This window comes from Solea solea, chromosome 1 (genome assembly GCF_958295425.1).
Source record: "Solea solea chromosome 1, fSolSol10.1, whole genome shotgun sequence".
NCBI lineage: Eukaryota > Metazoa > Chordata > Actinopteri > Pleuronectiformes > Soleidae > Solea > Solea solea.
Window position 1 is genome coordinate 45,982,621 of NC_081134.1, and position 24,826 is coordinate 46,007,446.

Consider the following 24,826-nt stretch of genomic DNA (forward strand, 5'->3'; position numbering starts at 1 on the left):
TTCAGCTGAGAAATCATAATAAAAAAAAAACCCTGACAAATTAACTTTACATCATGTTTTATTCAACAAGTCTCAAGAGTGAAAACTCAAACTCAGGTCGGCAGGGACAAAACATTTACCCACAAATGTAACCAGTCACCTCTTACTTTGACATACATGACCGTCAAAGCTGATGATGATGAAGGAGAGATAGAGAGGGCTCGACAGCACTGTTTAAACAACACACACGATTTACATCTTTTTAAACACGTGTGCTCATTTATTTACCATTGAGCTACAACCAGACAATTTGGAACGAATCTGATTGTGAAACCAACTCTGTCCCAACAATATGATGCAGTAAAAAAAATATGCTTTCTCTGCTTTTTATTTACATGTTTACAACCCGTGCTTATTGAAGCATTTGTGATATTTGGGCTGTTTAGATGATATTGGATTTTACATTCTTTTCCCAATATCCAATCAGACTGAGTAGTGTACTGGCTCACTGCTACTTAGAACTAAACCGGATCTAAGAAAACACATTTCAGCCTGAACCTGTGAAGTGACATCTCACAACACCTTCCCATCAGCTACTACACTCCTCTCATTCAACACTAAATCTTGTTAAATCATACAGATACAATTCAAGAGGACAGCAGACAAATCATGAAAACATAATGCAGTATAAATAAGCCCTTTCACAACTCATTCCATTAAAAACAAGTATAATATTGTTATTTTCATGAAACAAACTAATCTTTTGGAATGAGTTGCTTGATGGAGTCAGGTGGTTTTAACCTTATATACACAAACACACACACACACGGTGCCTCGTGTCAGGTGTAGTCCTGGCCCCACCTCATGTAATGTGGAGAGATGTGATCTAGCCTATCGAATGCAATCCTCCATGGCATAAATATTAAAATAGAGAGGCAGTGTCATGGGCTTTCCCTTTGTCGCCTCATGTCAACACGTCTGCGCACACACACACGACACATCCCACTGATAAGAATCCAGAGGCACAGAATGCCAAGTGGCCTGGTGGTCATTCCTTATACTCCAGAAACTGCTGCAGTCTCTTCTGGTGCTCTGTAGACATCTGGACAGCACTGTGGATGAAACATATGCATTTATAATCAGCACTGAACACCTGTGATCAGATTATTTTTGTATATATGAATTAAGGACATTATTAAGACGGGCCTTACTTTAAGTGATCACCAAAAGTGGTTGTTATTCTGTAGATGGCAGTCTTGAGCGTGGCTCTGAGAGCAAATCGCAGTGTTTTGTAAGTGGAGTCACTCATGCTGCTGCTCCACCTGAGGGGTTTACTGGAGGCGTGAGGCAGCTTGAAGTGGCGATCGACAGCCTGAGAATGAAGAGGACATAAATGTGTTCACTCCGTTCAATAAACCACAGAAAGAAGCCACAAAGCCTGGTTTCACACAGCGTCAAAATGAATCAACATCCAGATTTGGATCAGACGACACAGTAACACAGAGCTTTATGGAGGTACAATTAAATGGTTTGTATTCATATAGCACTTTTCTAGTCCTGACCACTCAAAGCTGCTTTACCCTGCAGTTTTTGCAATGGTTTGAATATAGCTGTCACTTGTTTATACTGTATTGTTACACATAACAGTTTTTTAAACTTTTTTATTTACAGATTTGTTAAGTATTCATGGAGTTTTGTTTTTCTTCAGAAATGTAAACCAAACGTAGTTTTGCTTTTCAACAACAGGAGACATGCAGCTATAACAAATGAATGTACATTTGAGTGCAAGACACTAAACTGGTCAATAGGTGTCATCATTGTGCTTTGATTAATTTGTCATATTCAGTAGAAAATGTTCCTCAGTGGACATTTATTTATAATAGACTACTGTTGTTCATGTTGAAGGAACACATCAAAAGCAGGTAGCAGATGCTGGAGCCTCCGTTTTAGTTCAGCTGCTACAACTCACCTCTTGTAGGCCCAGCATACAGCTGAGAATGCTGGGTAATGTAGTCTGTACAACCCCAAATTGGTCTTCTGAGAAGGAGGCCTGAACAAGATAGGACAGTCCTGGAGGAGGATATAGGAGAGATTGATGAACACGTTTGCGATAAAGACACTGTAATGATGAATCGTACGAAAATGAAAACCACGTCCACGTGTCTTCTTACCTTCTAACGCCCAGATGTGAGCCTGGCTGTCAGCAAAGAGAGCCTGACTGGAAGCCTCTGGAAGCTGTAAATCGTTAAGTTAGTTTGTAGCAGAGTGCTTCAATAGCACATTTTAGTGACACTAGACCCCAACACATACAGACACGATTAAAGGAAGATACAGAAATCCAACATGTTTCTACCTAAAGGAAAAAGAGCAGTAAAAAACACTTCAAGTGTCCAACATTTTTGAAATGATCACAAAGACCAGATTTCAAGACATTGGGCTCTCACGATATAACATAGTAGTCAACTAGCATTCAAGACACATGCTAAATAACTGAATTTAAGCTTTTGGCGTGTTTCCACTCGCCTCGGCACGGTACAGTTTTTTTGCATTTCCATTAGTGATAGTACCTGGTGCTTATTTTAATACCCGCTCTGGCGAGGTTCCAAGCAAACTGAGGGGATACTTTGTGTTAGGGCTGTTGGAACAAATTTTGGGAGTCGAATATAATCCGAATATTAAAAAAATCAATGATAATTGAAACCTGTAATTACTATTTGAATGTGTATTCTTAAAACGTGGCGACGGAAGCCCCGCCCTCTTTCCTCTGCCTCTTTCCGTGTGAAAAACGACCCTCGCAGAAGAAAAACATTTTCTGAATCACAACAATCTCACGTTCAGTCAGAAATGGCTGACGGCGATGAAACACCCATGGAGGTCAGGCAAGAATTACGTGTTTTTTGCCTCCCTTCACATCGCGGGGTTCACAGCTGCTCGTCAGAATGCTATTACGGACAAACTGGTACGCTTTATTTGCAAAGACATGACACTGATCAACATCATGCAGGGGTCCGGTCTCAAAGACTTCATCCAAGAACTTGAGCCGGGGTACAGTGTTCTTAGCCGCGCAACCATCGGCGACAGAGTGATAGTCACAGCACATTTCACATACGAGGAATGGGAGCTGAAAGAGATAATTCTCAAAACGACCGAAGCTCAGACAAGCCACACGGCCGAAAACTCTTGTGAGTCAACGTGAGTCAGTGCTCTCCATCACCACCGACAGCGTGGCTAATTATACTAAAGCCGTCGCGAGGAACCTGCAGTACGCCAGTGTCCCTGCATGACCCAGTGGACAGGACGTATAATAACCCCATATTACGTTAAAATGTATTACAATTTTAATTAAAAATTTGAATATTATAAATAATAAGGAATGGATTTCGAATGGGATTATAGGAGGAAAATTGACAGCCCTACTATGCGTGTTGCCGCCAGACTGCCAGCCACTGATTTGTCAGAGTGCCGTCACAGGAAGAGGCATCAACAAGATGTCTGACACAAGAATCAAGCTGAGCAATGCCGAACTGTACACCAATCCTAAACACGTGGGTCAATTCCAGCAATTACCAGTTGATTACCAATTAACAGAGGAGTCTGGTGTATTGAGCGACAGCACTGTTGATCACGATCGGCATCACAGACCCTGCAGCTGTATGTCAGACGGAGTCTGTGCTCCGGTCATGGAGGAAGTACTGAACAAATAGCTTTAATAAATGGATTCTAATGATTCAGTTACACAGTCACTTGTTTGTGTGTGTAATACCAAGTCACAGCGGAATCATGCAGCTGTGCAGTGATGGCGCCGCCCACGTTGAGGAGGTACTATATTGTAATGGAAACACAACCTAAACTGTGCCGAGGCGGGCTGGGACCATAGGTGGAAAAGGGGCTTTAGTAAGGGACAAAAACTATATAGATGGAAAAGAGTTACATTAGTAATTCTTGAACAATTAGGAACAATCACAGAGTAAAATGCCTGAAGGGAGAGTGAGTTCTATTGTGAATCTACTGTGCAAAAACAGCATGCAGAAAGACCATCTAAAAGAGACAGCATGCACATGCAACACAGTCTTACCTTGTTAAACAAATACATTATCAGCACCCGCTTTGCCAAGAAATTTTTAACCTGAATGGGACAATTAAATGTAGAATTGTTTTGGTGTCAAAACTAGAAAATGTCATGGATTTTTCACATTTAAGAACTTGGTAATGAGAAACATACGCCCTGAAAAAAAAAAAAAACAGCAGAGGATACAAATTTTACTTTATAAACACGTTGTGACTTCAATATCTCAAGCTCTACTTTAAATCTAACTTAAATGTATTATTGAAAACTGTTTCAGTTATAGTCTGAAACAAAATGCCATTCTGTCACTAGTGTGATATGAAGTGTGAAAAGACTTATGAAGCATAGAGATTACATAATGATATTGCTTTAAAAGAGGGCTCCAGTACCTGTTCTTTTCTGTTCTGGAGGAACTGAGTGAGGAGACTGGGTTTGGAGGTTTCCTGCTGGGGACTGGGAACTGAGGCAGGGGACGGTGGGCAACTGCCATTAATCTGTGAATCTGCAGCGACACAGGACAAAATCACAACTGGGCACAAAAAAATTTAAATCTTGATCTAACAAGATAAATATCAATCGCTGATGCATAAATTCAAGAAGCTGCAAAACTAAGGCAAGAGCAGAAATTGGCTGACAAGTTAAGGGGAAAATGTATTCAACAAATTATGGACCAAAAACGTCTTGGTATTGATATTTTAACAGTAAATAATCATTTTAGTGAGATAACTTGAGTCCCCACAACACTATCAGCAGAGGCAGCTGTGAGAAATCCATGTAAAAAACAGCCTTTTCTCTCACCTGTGGAGGCGGACCAGAGTTTTGGCGCTCTCCTCATGATATGCGGGCTCTGCACCGTGCCGTACCAAGGTGAGCACTGCTCGAGTGGAGCGGTGAGGCGTCGCAGGGATGGTGAAGTGAAGGGACTGTCGAGCTCTGGAGTGAATGGTGCAGTCAGAGGACTCTGTTGGCCTCTGCCGATGGAGCGGGCAAAGACTGAAGCTGGAGTTTTCATCAGCAGAGTGTGCCTCGGAGACATAAACTCTTCTGTACCTGATGTTACTTGTATGGAAAATAAAGAGGTCATAAACAATTACTCTCGTTATTTAATATTTTCACAGGTTTTTGTGGGTTGAAATGGCCTCCGACAGGTCACACTGAGTAAATTATTGACAGCTTAGTTCCATTTAGCTTCCTCAGTTTCAGGGTGAACACTGACAAACTGTCCTGACTTACATGCACTGAATAGAGCCATTGATAATGTGATCAGTAAAATCTGAGCTTTTCCTGCTAAAAGAAAAACCTGAACAGCTATTACAGTGTGTGTATTGTTACATTACTTCAACATAAAATACAGTATATGTCACGATGTAATATGAAGGCTTTTACAACTGGCTCAAACAAACGTACCTGATGTCTCAGATGAAGATTTCCTTTCACTCCCTGTAGACAGTGATTTGGCCCTGCCATTGGTTGCCACGGTGTCATGATAAGCTACAAGTCTCTGGGTCAGATCAGCCAACAAGGACAGACACTCCCGACTGATGGAGTTCCAGTTATGAGGATGGCCACCTTACAAAGCAATGAAAAATATATTTTGCTTTAGTTGTGAGTTATTATTATTTTACAGAGGAAAACAATTTAAGGCAGCACTGTGTAGATAACATCACAGACCTGGCTGACTCAGACTGAAGACCTCACAGCGTCGCGATGGAGAGTGTTGAGACAGCAGAGCCAGGTCCTGCAGAGCTAGGAACTGAAAATAGAGGAAAGACAAATTCAGTTATGAGTGCACAGACTGTACCTACACAAGAAAGGCTCATACTGTGTGTTTTACCAACCTTTACTATCACTGACTGCTTTTCAGACAGAACTTTAGGAAGACACTGGTGGGCATCTTCGGTAAAGGACGATTGCACAGGAAAACTGTAAACCTGTAGACATAAAATGGGATCAATGATGTGTTACCTTACAGTCAGACATCTCACCTTATCATTTCAGAACAACACGAGGTGTTTACAATAACATACACTAACCCTGCAAAGACTGAAGACTATCAGAACAGTAACATTGCTGCCCCCTGGTGTCTTTACACCAATATAACTCAAATAATGGGTGTATGCACATGATCCTCCTTTAGTGTAATTTGTTTTCTTTATGTTGGAAAGAAAAATTACATACAACAAAAAAGCAGTTCTCAACTTGATGGTGCTCACAGAACATACAGTGCATTTAGTTTAAAAAAAATGCTGATCAACTCAGAAAATAAAACTAAAAGAATTAAAACCAGAACAAAAATGTGCAAAGAAATAAACCATGCCGTGATCAAATGTTAAATAAAAAAAAAAAAAACACAAAAAAAGAAAAACACAAAAAAAACCTACCTCAGTGACAAAGATCCTAAAGAGCAGCAGTGTGATGTACCACGTAAAGAGAAGGAAGGTGGCACTGATCCACATGTGGTAGAGCAGAGAGAGGTCCAGCAGTCCAGCTATGCTGTCAAGAGTGTGGATGGAGCTGCAGGTGGAGATTACATGCAGACACATCCATATAATGATAAGTCCGATGATTGGCCATTGGTATTTAATAAATTGTATATAGTAAAAGAAATATATATATGGCACGTTTCCACCAGCTTGACTCGACACGACATTTCCACAAGCGAGCACCCGGGACTTTTTTTTAGTGCCTACTCTAGCGAGGTTCCAAGCGAGCTTAGGTGTTACTATGCGTGACGTTGCCAGACTGCCAGCCACTGATTGGTCAGTGGCGTCACAGGAAGAAACGTCCGTCACAAGAATCAAGCCAACTCTCCAACAATTACCAGGAAAATATCTAAAATCTCAATATTTAACAGGAGTCTGGTGTATGTAGCTACAACAATGCTCACAAACCCTGCTGCTGTATTTCAGTCCAGTGACTGTGCTCCGGTCATAGAGGAGGTACTGAACAAATATTTTGAATTAACTGATTCTAATGATTCAGTTACAGTCAAAACAACTGCTTTACAAGTCACTAGTAACTTGTTTGTGTGTGTCGTGTTTAAAATGATGTTACGGCAAGTTCATGCAGACATGCGGTGAGGACTCCGCCCACATTGAGTAGGTACTATTTTGTAGTGGAAAACCAACCTAAACCTTGCTGTGGCGAGCCGATGTGAGTCGAGCTGGGACCATAGGTAGAAAAGGGGCTTTACTGACCTGTTCAAATGAAGATTCAGTGTTTTACAGATCCATGCTCTTGGAATGTGTCCTGTTAGTAATTCAAATATTAAAATATTTTATCCATCACAAATTTGAGTAGACAAAAAAAATCAAGGTAAAAAAAACATTCAAGAAAAATTACTTACAGAATTAAAATAACTCTAATCTAATCTTAAAAACTTGCACTTGTTTAGTAATTGCATGTAGGATGTGAAGGTCACTCACCCAAAAAGAAATACACAACAATGTAGTTCCTGATAGAGTATAGTGCTTGTGTGGCACTGCATTTCACCACTAAAGGCAGTGATCCCTTGAAGCGAAGGTATTTGTATTGCTGAAGAGAGAAATGGTAAGCATTAACCACAATAACAAGGTGGAGCTCAAATTAAAACCTATTTCAGGTTAGTTTGGGTTAAGTGTGGACCCGTTTACACTCGGCTGTAAAATGTATGCCAGGTGTAAATGGATGAGATCTTAGATCTAATGTAAATCAGCAGAACTGTGGTATTTAGATGCAGTACAAGTAGAAAAAAGTGCACTTCATTTAGGAAAAAGAAAATACAGCACACCTGAACAGTGGTGAAGGAGACATAGTTCATGTTGTAGATCACACCCAGCAGACTGTGAGAAAATCCAACAAAGACTCCAGCGAGCAGAAGGATGAGGTGATACTCATTCAGACACATCTGAGTTGAACTGTCAGAGTGAAAACAAATCAGAGGCAGTTAGACAGTAGATGATTTATGCAACGCTCAGGCCTGACAGTTTTGTGTTAGCCATCTTACCCATCGCTCTGTGTGCATGTGTAGCCAAGCGTCTCGTATCTGCCCCCGATTGTGACAGCACAACACCAAGCCACAATTATTCCCATGATGCAATGGACCAGGGTGTTGACAAACTGACGAGGGTGCAGCAGTTGTCCAAACATGGCGATTTTTGAGCATGCAATAGTTGGGATGACTGCAGAGAAACAATAAAACAATGATGAAGTTAAAAAGATAAAAGTTGGACAAATATAAACCTGTACTCCATTTTGTCAAGGAAGAAATCTTTCAGACTAGGTAGTAATGTAATAACAATATATACATGATATGATTTGTTTGTATTTAATTAAGAATGTACAACAACCAAATGATTATTAATCGATTACTAAATTAATAAATTGTGTGGGAGTTTTTTCACATCAAAACAAGTTGACGTTCATATAGTAATCAAGGTACACCCTGGACAGTTCGCCAGTCCATCGCAGGGCCAAACATAGAGACAAACAGCCATTCACTCTCACTCTCACACCTATGGTCAATTTAGAGTGTCCAATTTACCTAATCCCCATATTGCATGTCTTTGGACTGTGGGAGGAAGCCGGAGAACCCAGAGAAAACAAGCACGCATGGAGAGAAAATAAAAATAACCATGTTGGATCAAATGAAGTAGTCCTGTGTAACCTGTATAATTTATAGAAGATGCAGTTTCCATTCGTGCTAGCTATTCAGTTACCGGATCCAACAACACATGTTTACACGAGACAAAAATACTAACTAAAGTCCGCTGTTAAATAGCAATGCATCCTTTTCTTCAGTGGCTGATGGCTAGACCCTGCGACTCACCTGTATAATACTCCAGGTTCAGGAAGCCCACCATGATGATCACCCCACACAGCAGGATGAAAGAGAATATGGCACTGGCACTCATTAGCAAGGAGAAGCATTCTGTAAGTATAAGAACAAAAATAAGCCTCATACACAACTTCACATCACAGCGTTTTGTCTCATAGTAAACTTGCTCGACAGACCTGATATGGTATGGATGGGGTGGAGAAGACTGAACCTGCTGAGGATTACAAAAACTGCTGTGATGGGTGGCAACAACAGCACGGCCCACGCAATACTAGCTGCGGCTCTCCAGCAAATCACCTGAACAGAGCAGCGAGTCATTATTATGTGCACAACAGTAAAAAATATGTTTCCTATAACAAGTAAACAAAAAAGTCCTGTGAATTCAGAAATGCAACGACAGCTCTACTGCAAATACAATGATTTAAAGTATATCAAGATGCTCTTTATTTTGATCATTTTCTACAATGTAGATTAATATTATTCTTATAAGACACCAAAACTATGAAGAAACATTTATGGAATTATGTAGTGAACAAGAAAAAGCCTGAATCTGTTCTATAGTTTAGATTATTACTTCACCCCACACAGTGAAGTGTTGTTTCTGGGGGCTGTGCGTGTCTGTGCCCATTTCTCTTTACTAAATTGAGTGTTTTTTGCCTTAATATGGATCGCATCAATAGTGAAATACTGCTATTCACTGTATAGAACTGTGAACCAACAGTACCACTGAATAACACAACTGATGGTCTCCAACACATTAAGAAGGCAAGATATTCCATAAATTTACCCTTGGCAAGGTACACGTCACCTGTAAACAATCCCAAGTGACTGCCTCATGAATCTGATTGAGAGAATGCCAGAAGTGTGCAAAGGTGTCTTTAAAGCGAGTACTCTAAATAACTACTCTAGTAATCTAAAATGTATCCATAAAAACTACTTGTTTACTACATCATTCCATGTGTTCTTTCATAGTATTGTTGTCGTCAGTTTTAATCTACAAAAACAAAGAACTCTGAATTAGCTGTAGTGTACAGACTGTGTTAGAAATTGAAAGGTATAGGATTTTCTTATGCTGATCTTTAAAGATCAGTGTAGCAATGGACGATATGCGATTCTAATTGTTTTGGTGAATATATTTAGGTACACATGAAACACAAAATTACTTAACTTAAAGTAAACTATTGCATTATACTAAAGGTCTGTTTCTCAAAATGTGCATTTTGTGTTGGCACTGCAATATACATTTCCAAATGATATATAATAGAAATACTAAAGACAATGAAAAGGTAAGCAAAAAATACATTTTGCCACAGATTTTTGGATAAAATTCAAGTTTAATTGGCAGAATTTAAAAAAAACGTCCCGATTGTTCGAATAGACTGCGAGGATCGTTCAGATTAATTTGTAATATTTGGGCTAAAGGAAAACAAAACTTCACCTGACGCTTGAAATTATATCTACGGTATATTGTCCTTCACTTTAACAGCATACGATAAATACAAACAGGGTCAGTGTCAAATTAAGTTGAGAAGGCGTACACACAGTCTATGATCATTTGAATACTGTCTTAACAGATGTAATCATTTTAATGCATTTATATGTTTTATTAAGTCTAGAAAAAAACATGAAGCGAAACAGACAAAGCTGTATGCTGACTAAAAGAAAATAAACTATGTATGGGGTGTCAAATTTAAATTAAAACGTGTATTACTGTACAAACCTGTAGGTAAAAACATGTTATTATTATTATTCTGGTTATGATAACGGTACTTTTGTAGCAGCTACATAGAAAGCACGTTAGCTATGCTCACGTAAACTAGCATAAACACACCGGCTACTTGTAGTTAGCTAGCTAGCACAGGCGAAGCATTTGTCACGTTTATGAATGAGGAACTTGTTTCACAAGATTTACTCACCTTGCGGATAAACCAGCAACTTTGCTCTGTTGAAAACATGTTTGGACGAACAGAGACTCAAACCGTGGACAGAATCTCCAGCTCCAGATTCTCACTGCTGTCAAAACTACTTTCCACTCAGTTTCCCATATCGCGCCACATGCACTCACAAGACCTTTGAAAGACCCACGCCAATAGTAGTCCATCTTCTTGCCTGCTATTTCACATCCTCATGGATTTACTAACAATCTCCTTTAAAAAAAAAAAACACATGGATATATCTATATATATATATATATATTTAAGTCAATATAAAAACTGTATAAAAACATTTTGCCATCGCTTAAAATGCGTTATATATATTATACCTTGAATATAACTAACATGTTTGTTACATTTTAATTATACTGTCACAACATTAATATTAATTTACACAAAGCACATAAAATAATTCAAATATTATAAATTAAATGATAACTTTCTGTCCTTTCATTTTCATGAAAATATTAACTTTACAAAAAGACAATGTTATTAGTGTAAATCCTCTGAGTCAAATCAGTTCTGAATTCCATTAGGTTCGTCACGCATTAAAGATTTTTTATCAGGAAGGTAGCCATTCCTATAAGTTGGAAAACTGTGCTTTTCTACAACTGTCCTTCTGTCACTGTCTCGAGACGATGGCTTGTTCTCAAAAGCATTGACTGGGAGCTTCTGTGATGAACTAATGGACATCTCAGTTTGCGCTGCTTGATGGACAAATGGTTTCTGTCCTGGCTTCTGAGGAATTGCAGGCAGGGCGAGCTGTTCCCTCTGGGACTTCTTGTCTTCCCACAACTTCAGCAAACGGCGCTGATTATTGGTCATGTCCTTTAGGTTTTGCTGCAATGACTGAACTTGGTCCTCCAAAAGAGTTTTAGAGGTGACTGTATTTGCCAGCTCTGATGTCAAATCATCAATGGTCAAGCTCAGTTTCCCAGCCTTCTCCACCAACGAACTGCACTCGCGCTCCTTCTCTTGCAAGTCATCGATGATGTCCTTCGTGGTCTTCCCAATGAACTTGGGGCTGCATTCAAGTCCAATCTCAGTGCGAAGTGCCTTCACTTGTTTCCTCAGCTCTTTGTTGTCCATGGTCAAGGATTTCATTTTTTGTTTCAGAGCTTCGGTTGAACGCAACCTTGACTCATACTGTCGGAATTTCTCTCTGAGAATGCTTTCTCTGTGCAGGGCATCATCTCGTTCCTTTCTGCATTTCTCCAGAAGTTTTAAAGTCTCAAATTTGGACACTTTGTCAACCTTTCCATTTGCGGAAGCCATCCTATTAAAAAGGTTTCCAAATCACAATATGAAAAAGGAAAAAAGCATTATTTTAAATAATATATATAGGCATTGCTTAGAGGCAATTGAAATGGTCCTTGAGAACTGGGCTAATAAATCCACAAGCACAAGCAGCAGTCTGCATGCCTGAGACTGAGGCAGGTGACATTCCTCTACGAAGGTTATCTGGTTGACAGTCAGCTCCTGTGTAACTCAAAGCTAGGGCTAGAATGACCATTAATTAGGGCGCCGCCATCCTTCTGACACAGTTTCAAGTGACACAATTTCTCTTTATTTAGTTAATTAAAACCTTTGCAATGATTAATCAAAGAAAATATTAAATGCAGTCTGCAGCCTGGTCCACTTCATGTGAGGTGTTGACTACACAGAGTGAGCCTTTAGAGACAAGCTTTGCATACATAGATAACATTTTCCACTGTGGGTGATCTGCGCATCCAAACAGCAGCATTAGATTCCATCCACATGACCATTAAGACAGACGAGTTAGAAAACAACAGAAGAAAATGCTACTGCTATACTTTAAAATCTAAATGTACTTTGAAATGTGGAATTGATAGCTATTAGAATTTCTCCCTTAAATATTTAAAATGGGCAAGTGTTGAAATGTACTGGCAGCCTTTAACACGATCAGAAGCTCGGCAGGAGAGAGTCAAGTTGCCTTTGCAAGTGTGTGTGTGTGTAAAAACAGGAAACAAATGACTCACTGACATTTCAACCATTTGCATGGACAGTCCTGCTAATTAAAAGACTGTCATATTGTCTTTCGTATCGATTTGTGTAAAAATGTAAGTTTTAAGTTTTGATTGGCATTGTCAGTTACCTTTCATTAGACATGCACTATGAGTGTAGGACAAAACACAGACTTAAATTGTGTCTTACCCTCACATAACTTCTTCAGGCTATACCGCAGATACTTGCAAGTTTAGCTTTTTCTTGAACTGATGTACTGTGTTTTGTAAGGTTTTCATAACCATAACTGGTGCCTATTCAGATTTTTAACATTATATCATAGTTCACTGACTGTGATTTTGACTGGAAGTTATTGCAACACATGGCAGGTATATCACACATTTGTGTCAGGAAGTTCAAGGTTGCATTACTGCAAACAAGACCATCCATCCATCCATTATGCATCCTTTGACGGTTGCAGGGGAGACGGAGCCCAGCTAACACTGGGTGAGAGGCATGGTGCATACTGTATGAGTCTCCAGTGTACATTCATAAACAACCACCCACACTCACATTTACACGTTTGGGCAATTTACAGTCTCCATATTTGTCTTTGAAATGTGGACGGAAAGTGGATTACCTGCAGAAAACCCTCACAGACATGAAAAGAACATGCAAACTCTACAGAACTTTAGTTTGCTTCTTGCTGTGAGGCACCAGTGCTAAGCCCCAGGGGATAAGATGCCTGTCTCTAACCAAGTGGACTAAAACATGCCTCTGAATACCAACTTAACATGTGTTGTTCCTTGTGAGCTGTTCTTATGCTAATCTAGAAAAACCGGCTGCAGCCTCATATTTAGACTAGCAACATGACAATGACGTGATTTTCAGTATTTCCAAAATGTTTAACACAGATAAGGCCAGTTTGTACACATTCATATTGTTATATAGAGAATTATGCTCTAAGTAAACCATAAATAAACCTCTGATATGACACAAATAATCCCATTAATGACAAGTGTGACCAGCAAAGATTATTTTATATTATTTGCAATGAAAGTTTATTTCCATATAATAGATCATAACCTAACCGTCACAATAAAAAAATTAAAAAATATAGTTACACATGTTGTAAATTACTTGGGTCTTTGGTATTAGTTAAGGGCACACATGGTTTTGTCAGTAACAGAAAGAAAAAAACTCTACATGACAAGTCTGACCACTGAAAATCTTACCAACACCTATAATAGTTCATACAAGAAAATCCTGTACAGACACATACCAACTGTTCCCAAAGTAGAAAGTGCATTGCTAAGATACCATGGACATTACTGCACATACTGGTTTATTGAAAATATTTCATCCTTAAAACTTCATCATGTGTGAAGTGTAACCCAATACACCATTAATCTTCAAGGAAATTTAAAACCCATCCCATTAGAAATAACATACGTGGTAGAAGTGTTCATTTTCAGAGGTCACGCAGTTGAACCAGGTACACACACTGGGTTTTTGGGTGTTGAGCCAGAATGTCCAAGTGTAGGTGAAATCCAGACGACCCATGACTTCATCACCCCAGCAACCCGATTCCCTCTAAAAAGGCAACAGGAGAAGCAGCAATTTAAAAAAAGAATAACACTTGCTTTGGGAAGGAGAAATTGTGTAGTGGAAGTCCGGTGTCGGGTGTTCTGTTTTAGCAGGTCAAAATAACACATGCTCAACCCAAAAGCATTACAATGTAGGCCAACTATGTACAGCTTCTACTATGGGAGGCAATTATTCTAGACACTGTTGGGGGTAAATAAGAACAAAGCAGAGAAATATGTCTAGTATGTATCAGGTTACAATAGGCTCATGACTTTTAATATTCTGACTCGTTTACCTTAACACAATGAAAGGTTTTCATGTTGAATTGGTCGCCACTGCTGCGACGGGGCTGTCAAGAGGTTGTACTGGTTCCGGTTTGCTGAAGAAATAGGCCTGGAAAAAAAAGGCATGCCAAGAAGGACAACAGTGTAAAAGAAGCCATTACATAATGGAGAGAAACTTCTTATCAACCAAGAACAGAAGACAGACAGAGTGTCTGAGAGTAAGTGTGTAAGTGTGCAACAAATGTTCAGTGTTTGAGGTGAGAACACAGTAATCCTGCTGCCCATTCATCATCAGCCTTCAGACATGGCTTTCTGTTGTCCACTAATTACTTGAATGTGACCAGACATATGATAGTATGTCTGGTGGACATGAGAGTATTCACATGAATAAGGACACTAAAAGCCTATTGTCACACCAGTTATCAAATGCAGTCACAGTTTCCGATGAAGACAGTCTCACTGGTGTGAGTTCACCCGACACTATCAGGTGCAGTCATTTCCCAGAAACGCTCTGGGAGAGACACGCAAAATTGCCCATGTGCATAGTGATGACTGAGACTGACATTGACACGAGACTTAAGCATAGACACGGTACTGAGATCACTAAGGACAAATGAGAGTGGGTCAGTTGTTGTTATCTACACCAAGATAGACAGGCAGGAATGAAATAAAGTGAATTAGTAGGACAATCAATGTTGTATCTAATTTCTTCAAAACAGATTAATTTTCAACCTCTTGTAATTAATAATACAGGGGGAAAGTTGCCTTTACCTTACAACCAACAGCGAGCAGGATGTTCATCATCACAACAGCAGACATTATTGCGACAATAAATTTGGGGTGGTCATCCCTTACTGCAGGCCAGAGCGTCATCACCAGCACTGAGCCAGAGAGGCACAAAGCTACCCCGATGGAGCACCACCTCAGCCATTCAAATGGGAGGATCCATAGCACCTTATTTAGGAAACAAATGGGCTTCTTTTATAGTTGTGTGATCAGTTATTGTGTGTCATTCATAGATTTTTACAAGAAATCTGGTCTTACCACTGCAGGTATGTAAATAGACAGTGAGTAACCGTACACACAGAATATCTCCATGAAGGAGTAAGACACCAAGTTCATGATCTTGTTGTTTCTCCATAGTAGAAAACCCCAGAGGGCAAGAGGCACCAACCAAGCGTAGCTGAAGATCGCTGTTGCAGCAATTGTCACTGTAAAACACGGCATGTTCAAAATTAAGAGTTTTTATTATGAGAAAGAATTTACAAAAGTGTCTTCTCTTTTTCAAGAAAGTGAGCCAAAAATAACAGTGCTTACCTTTTCGAAACTCTGGGGTATACCTGTAGTTTGGTTTGCCTAAGTGCACCAGAAAGTTGGATATATTTCCACTGATGGCAATGGCAAACACAAGAGTGGTGCAAATCCAGATGGGTCCTGGAAGCACATATTATTATTAGAAGTTCTGTTTGTGAACCCATAAATACACAACCACTGTTTAGGGCATGAAAAAGTGCTCACCATAAAGATCAGGGTTTCTACGAAGGTAGAGCTGAATGAAGTTCTTTCCAGGCCATGGCAGCATTGATCCAATAATTCTTTCCTTCACCTGGAGGAAAAAAGGTTAACAAGTTGCATTTGATCTCATGCAGTTCACATTTCAAAAGGCCACACTGAGGAAAAGGTTTAATTACATGATGGGTTTCGATGTCAAAAAATCTTTGGTAGTACTCAAACGTCCAGAAAGGGACACTTTTCTGTTGCCCAGATAGGAGCTGCAGTAGAAAACAAACAAAAACACATTCAATTATATTAAAAATTGATATTTGATGTAACAACAGTTAAAGCTGAAGGTCCAGTGTGTAACATATAGAAGGATTTGTTGGCAGAAACTGAACAGACTCTGTCTGTCACAGTCACTGAACTGAAATACGACTTTACAGGTTGTGATTCGGCTCACGATTGCCGGCTTTTGGCAGTGCTGTCCCTAAACACCAGACTCCTCTGTTAAATACTGAGATTTTAGACATTTCCTTGCTACATGTTGGAGATGAATGCATGATTCAGGATTTTGTAAGTGTTTTTACAGTTTGGCATTGTTCGGTTTAATTCATGTATCACACGTATTCCAACACTCTCTGCCAATCAGTGGCCAGCAGTCTGTTGATGTCACATTTTAATATCAGCTCAGCTTGCTTGGAACCTCGCCAGAGCAGGTACAAAATAAAAAGCACCAGGTACCAGGTACTATTATCACTAATGGAAAAGCAAAAAACCCAAAAAGACGAGAAAGTTGAGTCGAGCTGAGTAGTGCTAGAACTGTATAATGGAAACGTGCCATTAGACGTAACAAATTACACACTGTTACACACAGGACCTTTAAATGTGTTAGCCTTGTCCTGACCTCTGTCTTGTCATCATTGTCAAATTCATCATCCTCATCAGCAGGATTTAAACCAGCAGCTTTTCTCTGTTTCTCAGGTTTGACAGGTTCAACCTCAATGCTGATGGTTGTTGCATCTCTGTTGGCTTCTAACAGGCTGCCAGCCTCATCAAATTCTAAATTCATGACATGAGAAAAAACAAATCATCACCACATAATCACATCATTTTGAACCACCCACGTACAGAGAGAGCAAGCGAGAGAAAGACAGGAGAAAGAAAAACACAAGTGATAATTAAAAGTGGAAAAAATACCGCGGGGAAACTCACCCTGAAATTGAAATGGATCATTTGCTGACGCCATTTGCACGGATTCACTCTGAAACACAAAGATGCTCGTGTCTCAGAAACGTGTCAGAAAGTTGATGTCGCATGAAGTACAAAACAGAGGAGGTAAGAAACAATAATGTGATCATTAACAGACTCAAACATTGATAACATTGATAAATTCGCTCTAAAAACAAAGGGAAAGGGCGCGTTTTAAGTTAGCTTGGTGTATCTTGATAGCTCAACACATTACCCCATTATGTCAGTTCTGAAATGCAAAACTAAAGTCGCAGAGATAACTTTGGTATTCAACAAAGTCAACATTACGTTTTCGTTAGTTATTTTAAACAAAACATGTGCTCACCAAATGATATTTCAAATCTCAAACAATCATTTCACTTCTCTAAGCTACTGTTTGCTAGCGCTGCCTGCGGGTCAGGATATGTGTCATGTAAACAAGGCTTCTTCCTGTTCCCAGATATTTTCAAAATAACAACATGTTACCTTTTTAAAATTAAATGTACAATAATCAATGGCGTGTCATACTGCTTATCATGTTCACATGGATTATCGATATGAAAACAAAACGAAAAATTGCGACCTTTGGTGTCGTGAAACCCTGACGCAAACGTCTCCTCGTAGTAGACTTTTATTTTGACGTTAACAGGGCAGACGTCAGTAAACAAGGAAGTCTAACAGGAAGTCGTAATCTGTGCAAAAATAAAAACAAATAGAATAATATTACATAATAAAGTCACTCTTAGCGTGGTTTTACCTTAAGTCATGAGCATGAACAGGTTAAGAACATGTAATTGTTTAACTTAAGAATCGTCATTTAATTCATTTTTATTTACGGAACAATGAAGAGTAAAAAAAAGAAAACAGTTCATGAACTTAATGTTTTGTTTTTGTTCTTTACTTGAAGGTTGTGAAGCAAATAATCACTCACTTGAATAACAGGTTTCAAAAGAGTCCTTTTCACTGTGTCAACACAAGACAGCATCCGTGGAAGGGGTGTGACAGCTCATCTAATCTCTCCTGCCTTTTAAACAACACTGTTTCAGGAACTGTGCAATTGTCTTGTGTTGTTTTAAGCCCATGGCTGTGTGCAATATGCTTTATGTGCAATACTTTTTATTAGCAAAGTGGATAGTGTGCACATTTAAATTGATGTGATTGATGCAGCCAGTGTTGTTTTGTTTTTATGTTACTTTTTTACAGTGACTGCAGGAATCATGTAATAATAGGCATCTACAGGTCTAGATGCTAGTGAACCAATGACTTTTGGAGGACTACCACCTCATTAAATGACACATTTAAATAAATTTCAATATGTTACATGGAATCCTTTCCTTGCTTGTTTTTTGTGTGGTACATCTAACCATACATACAGTATATATACTCTACCTCTTGTTTGTTGAAATGCACGTATTGTAAGTCGCTTTGGATAAAAGTGTCTGCTAGATGACATGTAATGCAATACATATATGAAATTAAGTTCTCCCTCAATTAGAAATGCAGATTTGTATTGACTGGCTCCTCTGCCAAATACCTAAAATTGAACAATTACCAATGTATCACATTATTGAAACAGCCATTTTAAATTGATTGAAACAGTTTGAGGGAAAGCAAAGTCTTTACTTGATCTGAATACCCCCAAATAATCAGCTTGACCATATATTATGCATGAAAAGATGTTTAACAGCTTACTATTGTGGCTGTGTAAGACTTTCAGGCAGTGTGTTCACTTTCCTGCTGTATGCATTTATTTTTTCTTGTGCTGAAATTATGTTTTTAAATACCGTTTGAAGCCCTTTACATCAACATTGAGGCGCTGTTTTATTACAATGATTGTTGCTGATAATGATCTGTTTTTATTACAATTTCAGTAAGTAACATAAAATAAAGAGTGATTTCTCCTCATAATCACTTTCGTGGTGTAAACATGTTTTTTTAAACCAACAGTGATCCAAATATGTTTCTGTATCAAAGCCAGCAGTAACACCTTGTAGTCAGAATAAATAAAATTCACATCAAGTCCAACAACTTCTCTCCACTTTAATGTTGATTCAATGTTATGTAGAAAACAGCAAAGTGGGTGGGGAACTACTGCATGTAACCATCACTATTCATTAAGATCAAGAGCATAGAATTTTATTGTAAAATTCATTATAATTTAGAAATCACAGCAGTAGAATCATGAACAGAAATATTAGTACAGCCACCAAAAGTTGAGATTCTGGATGAAGCTACTTTTCACTTCTTCGTTCAAGTCAAGCCGTTCATATAAACATTTAATAAAGTACACGAGTGCTAATGCAAACTGGAGGAAAAATCCCAAACCTATTTGACTTGTATTTCCATTACTATAATGCCTCGATTATACCAATACACAGGGGGAAAAAGCCACACATCACTCCAATTATAAAAGCATCAAAAGCAAGACGAGACATGATATCAGTGATACAAAATGTTTTGCAAGTACTAACTCCTGTTAGGACCACAAGAAGCACAGGTCTCGTGCCAGAGGATTAAAAAAAAAAAAAAAAAGAAAAAGAAAAAAAATCAACTAAAGATAATTTGTAGAGCAAAATGTCCCTTCTGTTTCAGTTTTGGCTTCTAGACGTCAGACTGACCCAAGTTCACTTTGGAGGGGAGTGGCCCAGCCTCTTCTTCTGCCCCTTTGGAAGTGACAATCAGTAAGGAGGATGCTGGATATGGAATCAGTTTCTTTTCCTTCATGTCTCCATCACCATAGATGCTTAATTTCTGAAAGGCAATAATAAAACTGTCAATAAAAAAAAAAAAAGGATGCCAAGGCAGCACCTCAAAAGGGGATAAACCCCACCTTCTCCATGTTAGTCGATGAGCAAACCTAAGTTGTTGTTTAAATAAGTTATGTTAGGAGTTACTTGATGCAATAAAAATAGGGTTAATGGTCATGACCGACGCAGAAACCAACTCAAGACTCATGTTTGGTGGAGTTGGTTTTGTACAATCAAACATGCACTTCCCCTGGCATGTGCTAGAGCTCCTCCCAGGTGTTTGTCGACATTCTTGCTCCGCATACGCATACAGGATCATTGGTCTGATAGGTTGCCAACACCAGACTGCATCGCAATCACACCAAAAAAGACGACGGGGTGGACAAATCGCAAGCACCCTGAATCTCCATATAAACATTTCCGTACCAAGATTAAACTTGTATCACAGGCAGTGTAGCACTTACCTCAGCTGGTACATACTGGTCTACAGCAGTTGCCACAGTGGCACAGCAGATCCAGATCAGGACCAACACGGACAGGATCAGAGTTGTGCTCAGGATCCATCCTGGTAGCCAAGGGTTCCTATAAAGACAATGCAAATATTCATCCTGTGCAGCTCCATTGCAATTAGAAATTCCCTGCTGGTAATAATGTGACAAACATCCGTATGAACATCCGTCTCAGTTAAGTTTAATTAAGATGTGAACACACCCGATATTCATCAGCTGACCTCCTCTACTTCAGTATTTCATATTAACAGACTTTTATAGGATTTTTGCACAGCCACAACTCATCAATCCATATGATGCGATGACAGACAGACAGACAGACAGACAGACAGACAGGACAAAAAGAACTGACAAACAAAACGGCCGTCTTCATCGATCACTCGATAATACTGTTACTACCTGCTCTGAATAGGGTGTAGGCTGAGGGTGCGCGATAACCAACTGACCTTGAAAGACATCCAAACAGGCCATATTCATCGTCCCCGGTCAAGTCTCGGTCCCTCTCCTGAATAAAAGAGCGTTGGTATTCTTTGTAAACTGGTCTGCTCAGCTCAGGGACTAGAAAATGAGAAATAAGAGGTGAAATATTCATATTTATTATAGAAGAACTAATAGATGACCTCAATGCAAGTGCTTTTAAGAACACATGCCATTTAATATTTGTCCTGTCAATAACAATATCTAAAACTAAAACGTTACTTTCTCAGTTCTTTCTTTTGTATCTTTGACAACTAAAGATATCAAACAGCTGCCATTTCTCCCCAGTTTGACAAAACAAATATAATCAAGGATGTATCATTAGTGGAGGGTGTTTTTTCAACCTGTAGAATAGGACACGACTACTGATTTGCACCAGTAAGTAAGATTCAACATTTTATGGTAAAAGGGTTACTGTTACAGCAACACAATGGATGTCTGTGGCACAGAAGAATGTTCTTTTACATTCTGCCTATATTCCACAGGGTCTGATAATAAGATACTACACTGAATTTGTTTATTTAGAAGATTGCCTAAAAACAAAAGAGAAGCATTACTAGCTATACCCCAACATGAAAGCAGAGTGTAAGAATATTGTGTGGAAGACTTACAGCTTTTTTCTTGCTCCACATTGTCGTCGTTTTCAATCTCAAACAGGGAGAAAAACTTGACTTCTGGCACAGACTGTTGAAAGACAGAACAAGGTTGTCAAGTATTCCAACGGAGTGTATTTTTCAAACGGGAGTAAGTTTAAAAGACCAAGTTTTGTTTTTTCTTTCTCTCAGATCAATACCTGGAAAATGACAACTTTGCCATCATCAGCCTGTAGGTAGAATGTCCATGTGGAAGTGATGAAGCTGTGAGCCTGATTCATCATATCATCCCAGAGTCCTCTGACAAGAGTCAGGGGGTAGAGCATGTGAATCCTGGGCATCATGGCTTCCAACTGCAGAAATAAGCAGTGCTGAGTACACTCTTACGTAGTGGGATACTCATACAGACAAGTGTGTGACTATTGCATATGCATACCTGCTCCTGTCTCTGCTCAGCAAATGGAAGCTGATTCTGACAGCCCAGGTTGCATGCATACTGCTCATCAGACTGTGTGTAGGCTTCATGACAGGCTGTGGAAGTATGGAGGTTACAAGCAGATGTAAAACAGGATTAGAGTCAAAAAGACAAAGTGGTATTGAAACTAGGTGTGAACACACTGGCCCAATTCTACACTACTGTATGTATGCTGAGCACTTGTATATCGCTAGACACAGGACGATAAACATTCCCTTTAACAATTATCCTGACCACAATAAATGTGAAAAGTGGAAGGGTTTTCGGTCCGTTCTCTACCAGGATATTACTTTAGCGAACAGTCTTAAGTGAAAGTAAACCTTTCAGGTCCAGTGAAAAGTTGTAGAGGGTTTATGGGCAACAATTTAAACCAACTCTGATAAATGTGCTTTAAAATGGTTTTCATAGCATTAAGTGTGGCTGCAATGATCAATTATTAACCAACTACTCAAGTAATTGTCAACTATTTTGATAATTGATTAAGGATTCTTTGCTCCATAGAATAAATAAAAACTGTATCATTTTTATTTATGTACGAAAAAAGACATTTGTGAACATGGGAAACAGACATTTCGTATGAAAATGACCATTAGTTGCATCTGTAGCAATACACTTCTTATATGTACACCTTCTTACATGGTGTTAATATTTTACTTTTCATACTTGGATATTTATAAACACTCCCTTCTGCATTTGTATATTTCATATCCTAGTGTAGTACTGTCTGTTGTGCTCCAGACCCAGCAAGTTCATTTCCCCAGCGTGGGATCAATGAAGTCAAATCTAATGTAACGTGGCCACGTTTCTAAAGCAGCTCAAACAGGCATGTGTTTTGCATATGACACAGAGGCTGACTTCTCAAACAAAGGACAGTTTCATGCCACACATGAACCCAATACATAAACCAACAAGGCAATCAGAGATGGGTTAGTGTTAGGGTTAGGGTTCACCCCATTCACACAACAAGCCTCTGTTGGTTGTTGCTAGTATGTTGGTCATATTAGCAAGGGCGGAAACACAAACAGACAGACAGACAGACAGACAGACAGACAGAGCCACTAAAAACAACAAATAAGGAGGAGGAAACAGCAGAAAGACTAGGAGTGTTCAAATTATTTCTGGTATGCAAGGCAACTGTGTCCCTGACGAACATAAGGCAAGGAGATTACGATGTGTGAGCAAATAATCCATAGTTTGCATTTTACAGTCTTCTTTCACACTGGGTCTTAAAGTAATAATAATTAAATCATGAGATGCCAAATGTTTGAAGAGCTGTGGGCGAGTGAGACAGCATTTTCTTCAAGTCACAGACAGTATAGTTCTATTAACTGTCCCATTCATATCCATAGCTCTAGTTTAGGTGTATAATGATATAAAGAGGTGATAAAAGGGACAAATGGAAAACTCACTGGATTCGCACGATGATTTGGTTTTATTCAGGTCGTCGCCGTCACGAACAAACTGACAAATGGAGAAGAGACGGCAGCCTCTCTGACACGCGTAGAGTTCCTCTTCCTGCAAAAACAAACCACAGGACGGTTAACAACAAAGTCGACGCACTTTCAGCGTTTGAGTTGTGTCCAAACACCACGTCGGAGACAGCATTTAATTCCACGGAGTGTTTGTAAACAGCGTGGGAGAAATGAAGCCTGCTTTAACTTCGCCTAGTTACCACACGGTGACAAGCTAACGCTATCGGACGTTACGATGAGCACTCACCCGCGGATAAGTGTGCAAACTGTAGGTCATTTCACATGATTTGTGGCAAGAGACGGTGCTTCCCAACACACTGTCGAACACTTCTGAGGACGCCGATGAGCGCGACAGCGCCACGAAGAGTACCAACAAGCAGACGGAGCCGGAGTGAGTCCCCATTTTGTCCTCGGAAATCTAAACAAACACACAGCGCTTCTCTTCCTCCTCTTTAAGCAGTCCGTAATCTCGCGAGATTACCCATGTGTCTTGTGATGTGTTCAGGTGTTCCTTGTAAAGTCATGCACCAGCTCTTCCTTCTCAATTCTTTTTCTTCTTTCCACTTGTATTATTGTTTAATAGAGTGTTCTGCATTACATGTTATGTCATGCGCTTTATTTCTGTTATTAGGCCCTAATTGTCTACTCTGATTATATTTTTTTACTAAAATATAAAAAAATAAAAAATGAATTATTGATTATACAAATGATCTACTATGACTTTAAATATGTAAATACAAATGTGTAACAGTATTTTGCCTGAGTCATGTGGTGGGCTGTTTATTTCTTCTTTACTGTATGGGAGAATAATATTTGTTACAGTCATTTCTTAGCTGGTGTGACCCCGCCTATCGTCCTGTCAGCTGAGACTGGCACAGCACCCCCCCCACGACAAATGCAAATAAAAAAGCGGTGGTTCACAAACGTTTTATAACAAGTACCTAAGAAAATATTGAGCTCTCAAAGTAACCCCATCATCACCAACGCTAAAAAACAGTGGTGTAGCTCTCTCATCATCCTCCTCTTCCTCACATATGCTACATTTGGTTAAAATAGAGCGAGAGATAAGGCGACATTAACTGTTATTTCATATATATTTTTTAAGTTGTTTAATTTTCTACTCTCTGATCACATCAACAGTAGTGATTTCCCTCCACGTACCACTGGCACGACACGTACCACAGTTTGAGAACCATGA

At 39.3% G+C, this 24,826-nt stretch overlaps 4 protein-coding genes across 4 annotated transcripts; all 4 read right to left on the bottom strand.

Moving 5' to 3' along the window:
* Window positions 1-40: 40 nt before the first annotated feature.
* ndc1 (NDC1 transmembrane nucleoporin) lies at window positions 41-10,941 on the bottom strand. Its single transcript, XM_058647861.1, has 18 exons — window positions 10,778-10,941; window positions 9,038-9,158; window positions 8,853-8,954; window positions 8,031-8,205; window positions 7,815-7,941; window positions 7,471-7,579; window positions 7,243-7,294; window positions 6,427-6,559; window positions 5,884-5,976; window positions 5,717-5,798; window positions 5,453-5,614; window positions 4,844-5,104; window positions 4,435-4,547; window positions 4,055-4,105; window positions 2,151-2,214; window positions 1,949-2,049; window positions 1,191-1,351; window positions 41-1,091 (listed from the first exon to the last, which is right to left on the bottom strand). Exons 1-18 carry the CDS (start codon window positions 10,814-10,816, stop codon window positions 1,028-1,030), a joined length of 2,010 nt encoding a protein of 669 aa, XP_058503844.1. The 5' UTR covers window positions 10,817-10,941; the 3' UTR covers window positions 41-1,027.
* A 238-nt stretch (window positions 10,942-11,179) lies between these two features.
* Window positions 11,180-12,168, bottom strand: zgc:113691 (uncharacterized protein LOC503529 homolog). Its single transcript, XM_058644680.1, has one exon. It carries the CDS (start codon window positions 12,068-12,070, stop codon window positions 11,312-11,314), a length of 759 nt encoding a protein of 252 aa, XP_058500663.1. The 5' UTR covers window positions 12,071-12,168; the 3' UTR covers window positions 11,180-11,311.
* Window positions 12,169-13,794: 1,626 nt separating this feature from the next.
* Window positions 13,795-17,817, bottom strand: yipf1 (Yip1 domain family, member 1). Its single transcript, XM_058630340.1, has 10 exons — window positions 17,702-17,817; window positions 17,341-17,389; window positions 17,033-17,187; window positions 16,323-16,403; window positions 16,150-16,237; window positions 15,949-16,065; window positions 15,676-15,842; window positions 15,403-15,585; window positions 14,643-14,740; window positions 13,795-14,353 (listed from the first exon to the last, which is right to left on the bottom strand). The coding sequence occupies exons 2-9, from the start codon at window positions 17,372-17,374 to the stop codon at window positions 14,663-14,665; spliced, it is 903 nt and encodes a 300-aa protein (XP_058486323.1). The 5' UTR covers window positions 17,375-17,389; window positions 17,702-17,817; the 3' UTR covers window positions 13,795-14,353; window positions 14,643-14,662.
* Window positions 17,818-19,370: 1,553 nt separating this feature from the next.
* Window positions 19,371-24,069, bottom strand: tmem59 (transmembrane protein 59). Its single transcript, XM_058650886.1, has 8 exons — window positions 23,876-24,069; window positions 23,566-23,671; window positions 22,118-22,212; window positions 21,882-22,034; window positions 21,700-21,772; window positions 21,058-21,169; window positions 20,567-20,684; window positions 19,371-20,106 (listed from the first exon to the last, which is right to left on the bottom strand). Exons 1-8 carry the CDS (start codon window positions 24,029-24,031, stop codon window positions 19,957-19,959), a joined length of 963 nt encoding a protein of 320 aa, XP_058506869.1. The 5' UTR covers window positions 24,032-24,069; the 3' UTR covers window positions 19,371-19,956.
* Window positions 24,070-24,826: the final 757 nt, after the last annotated feature.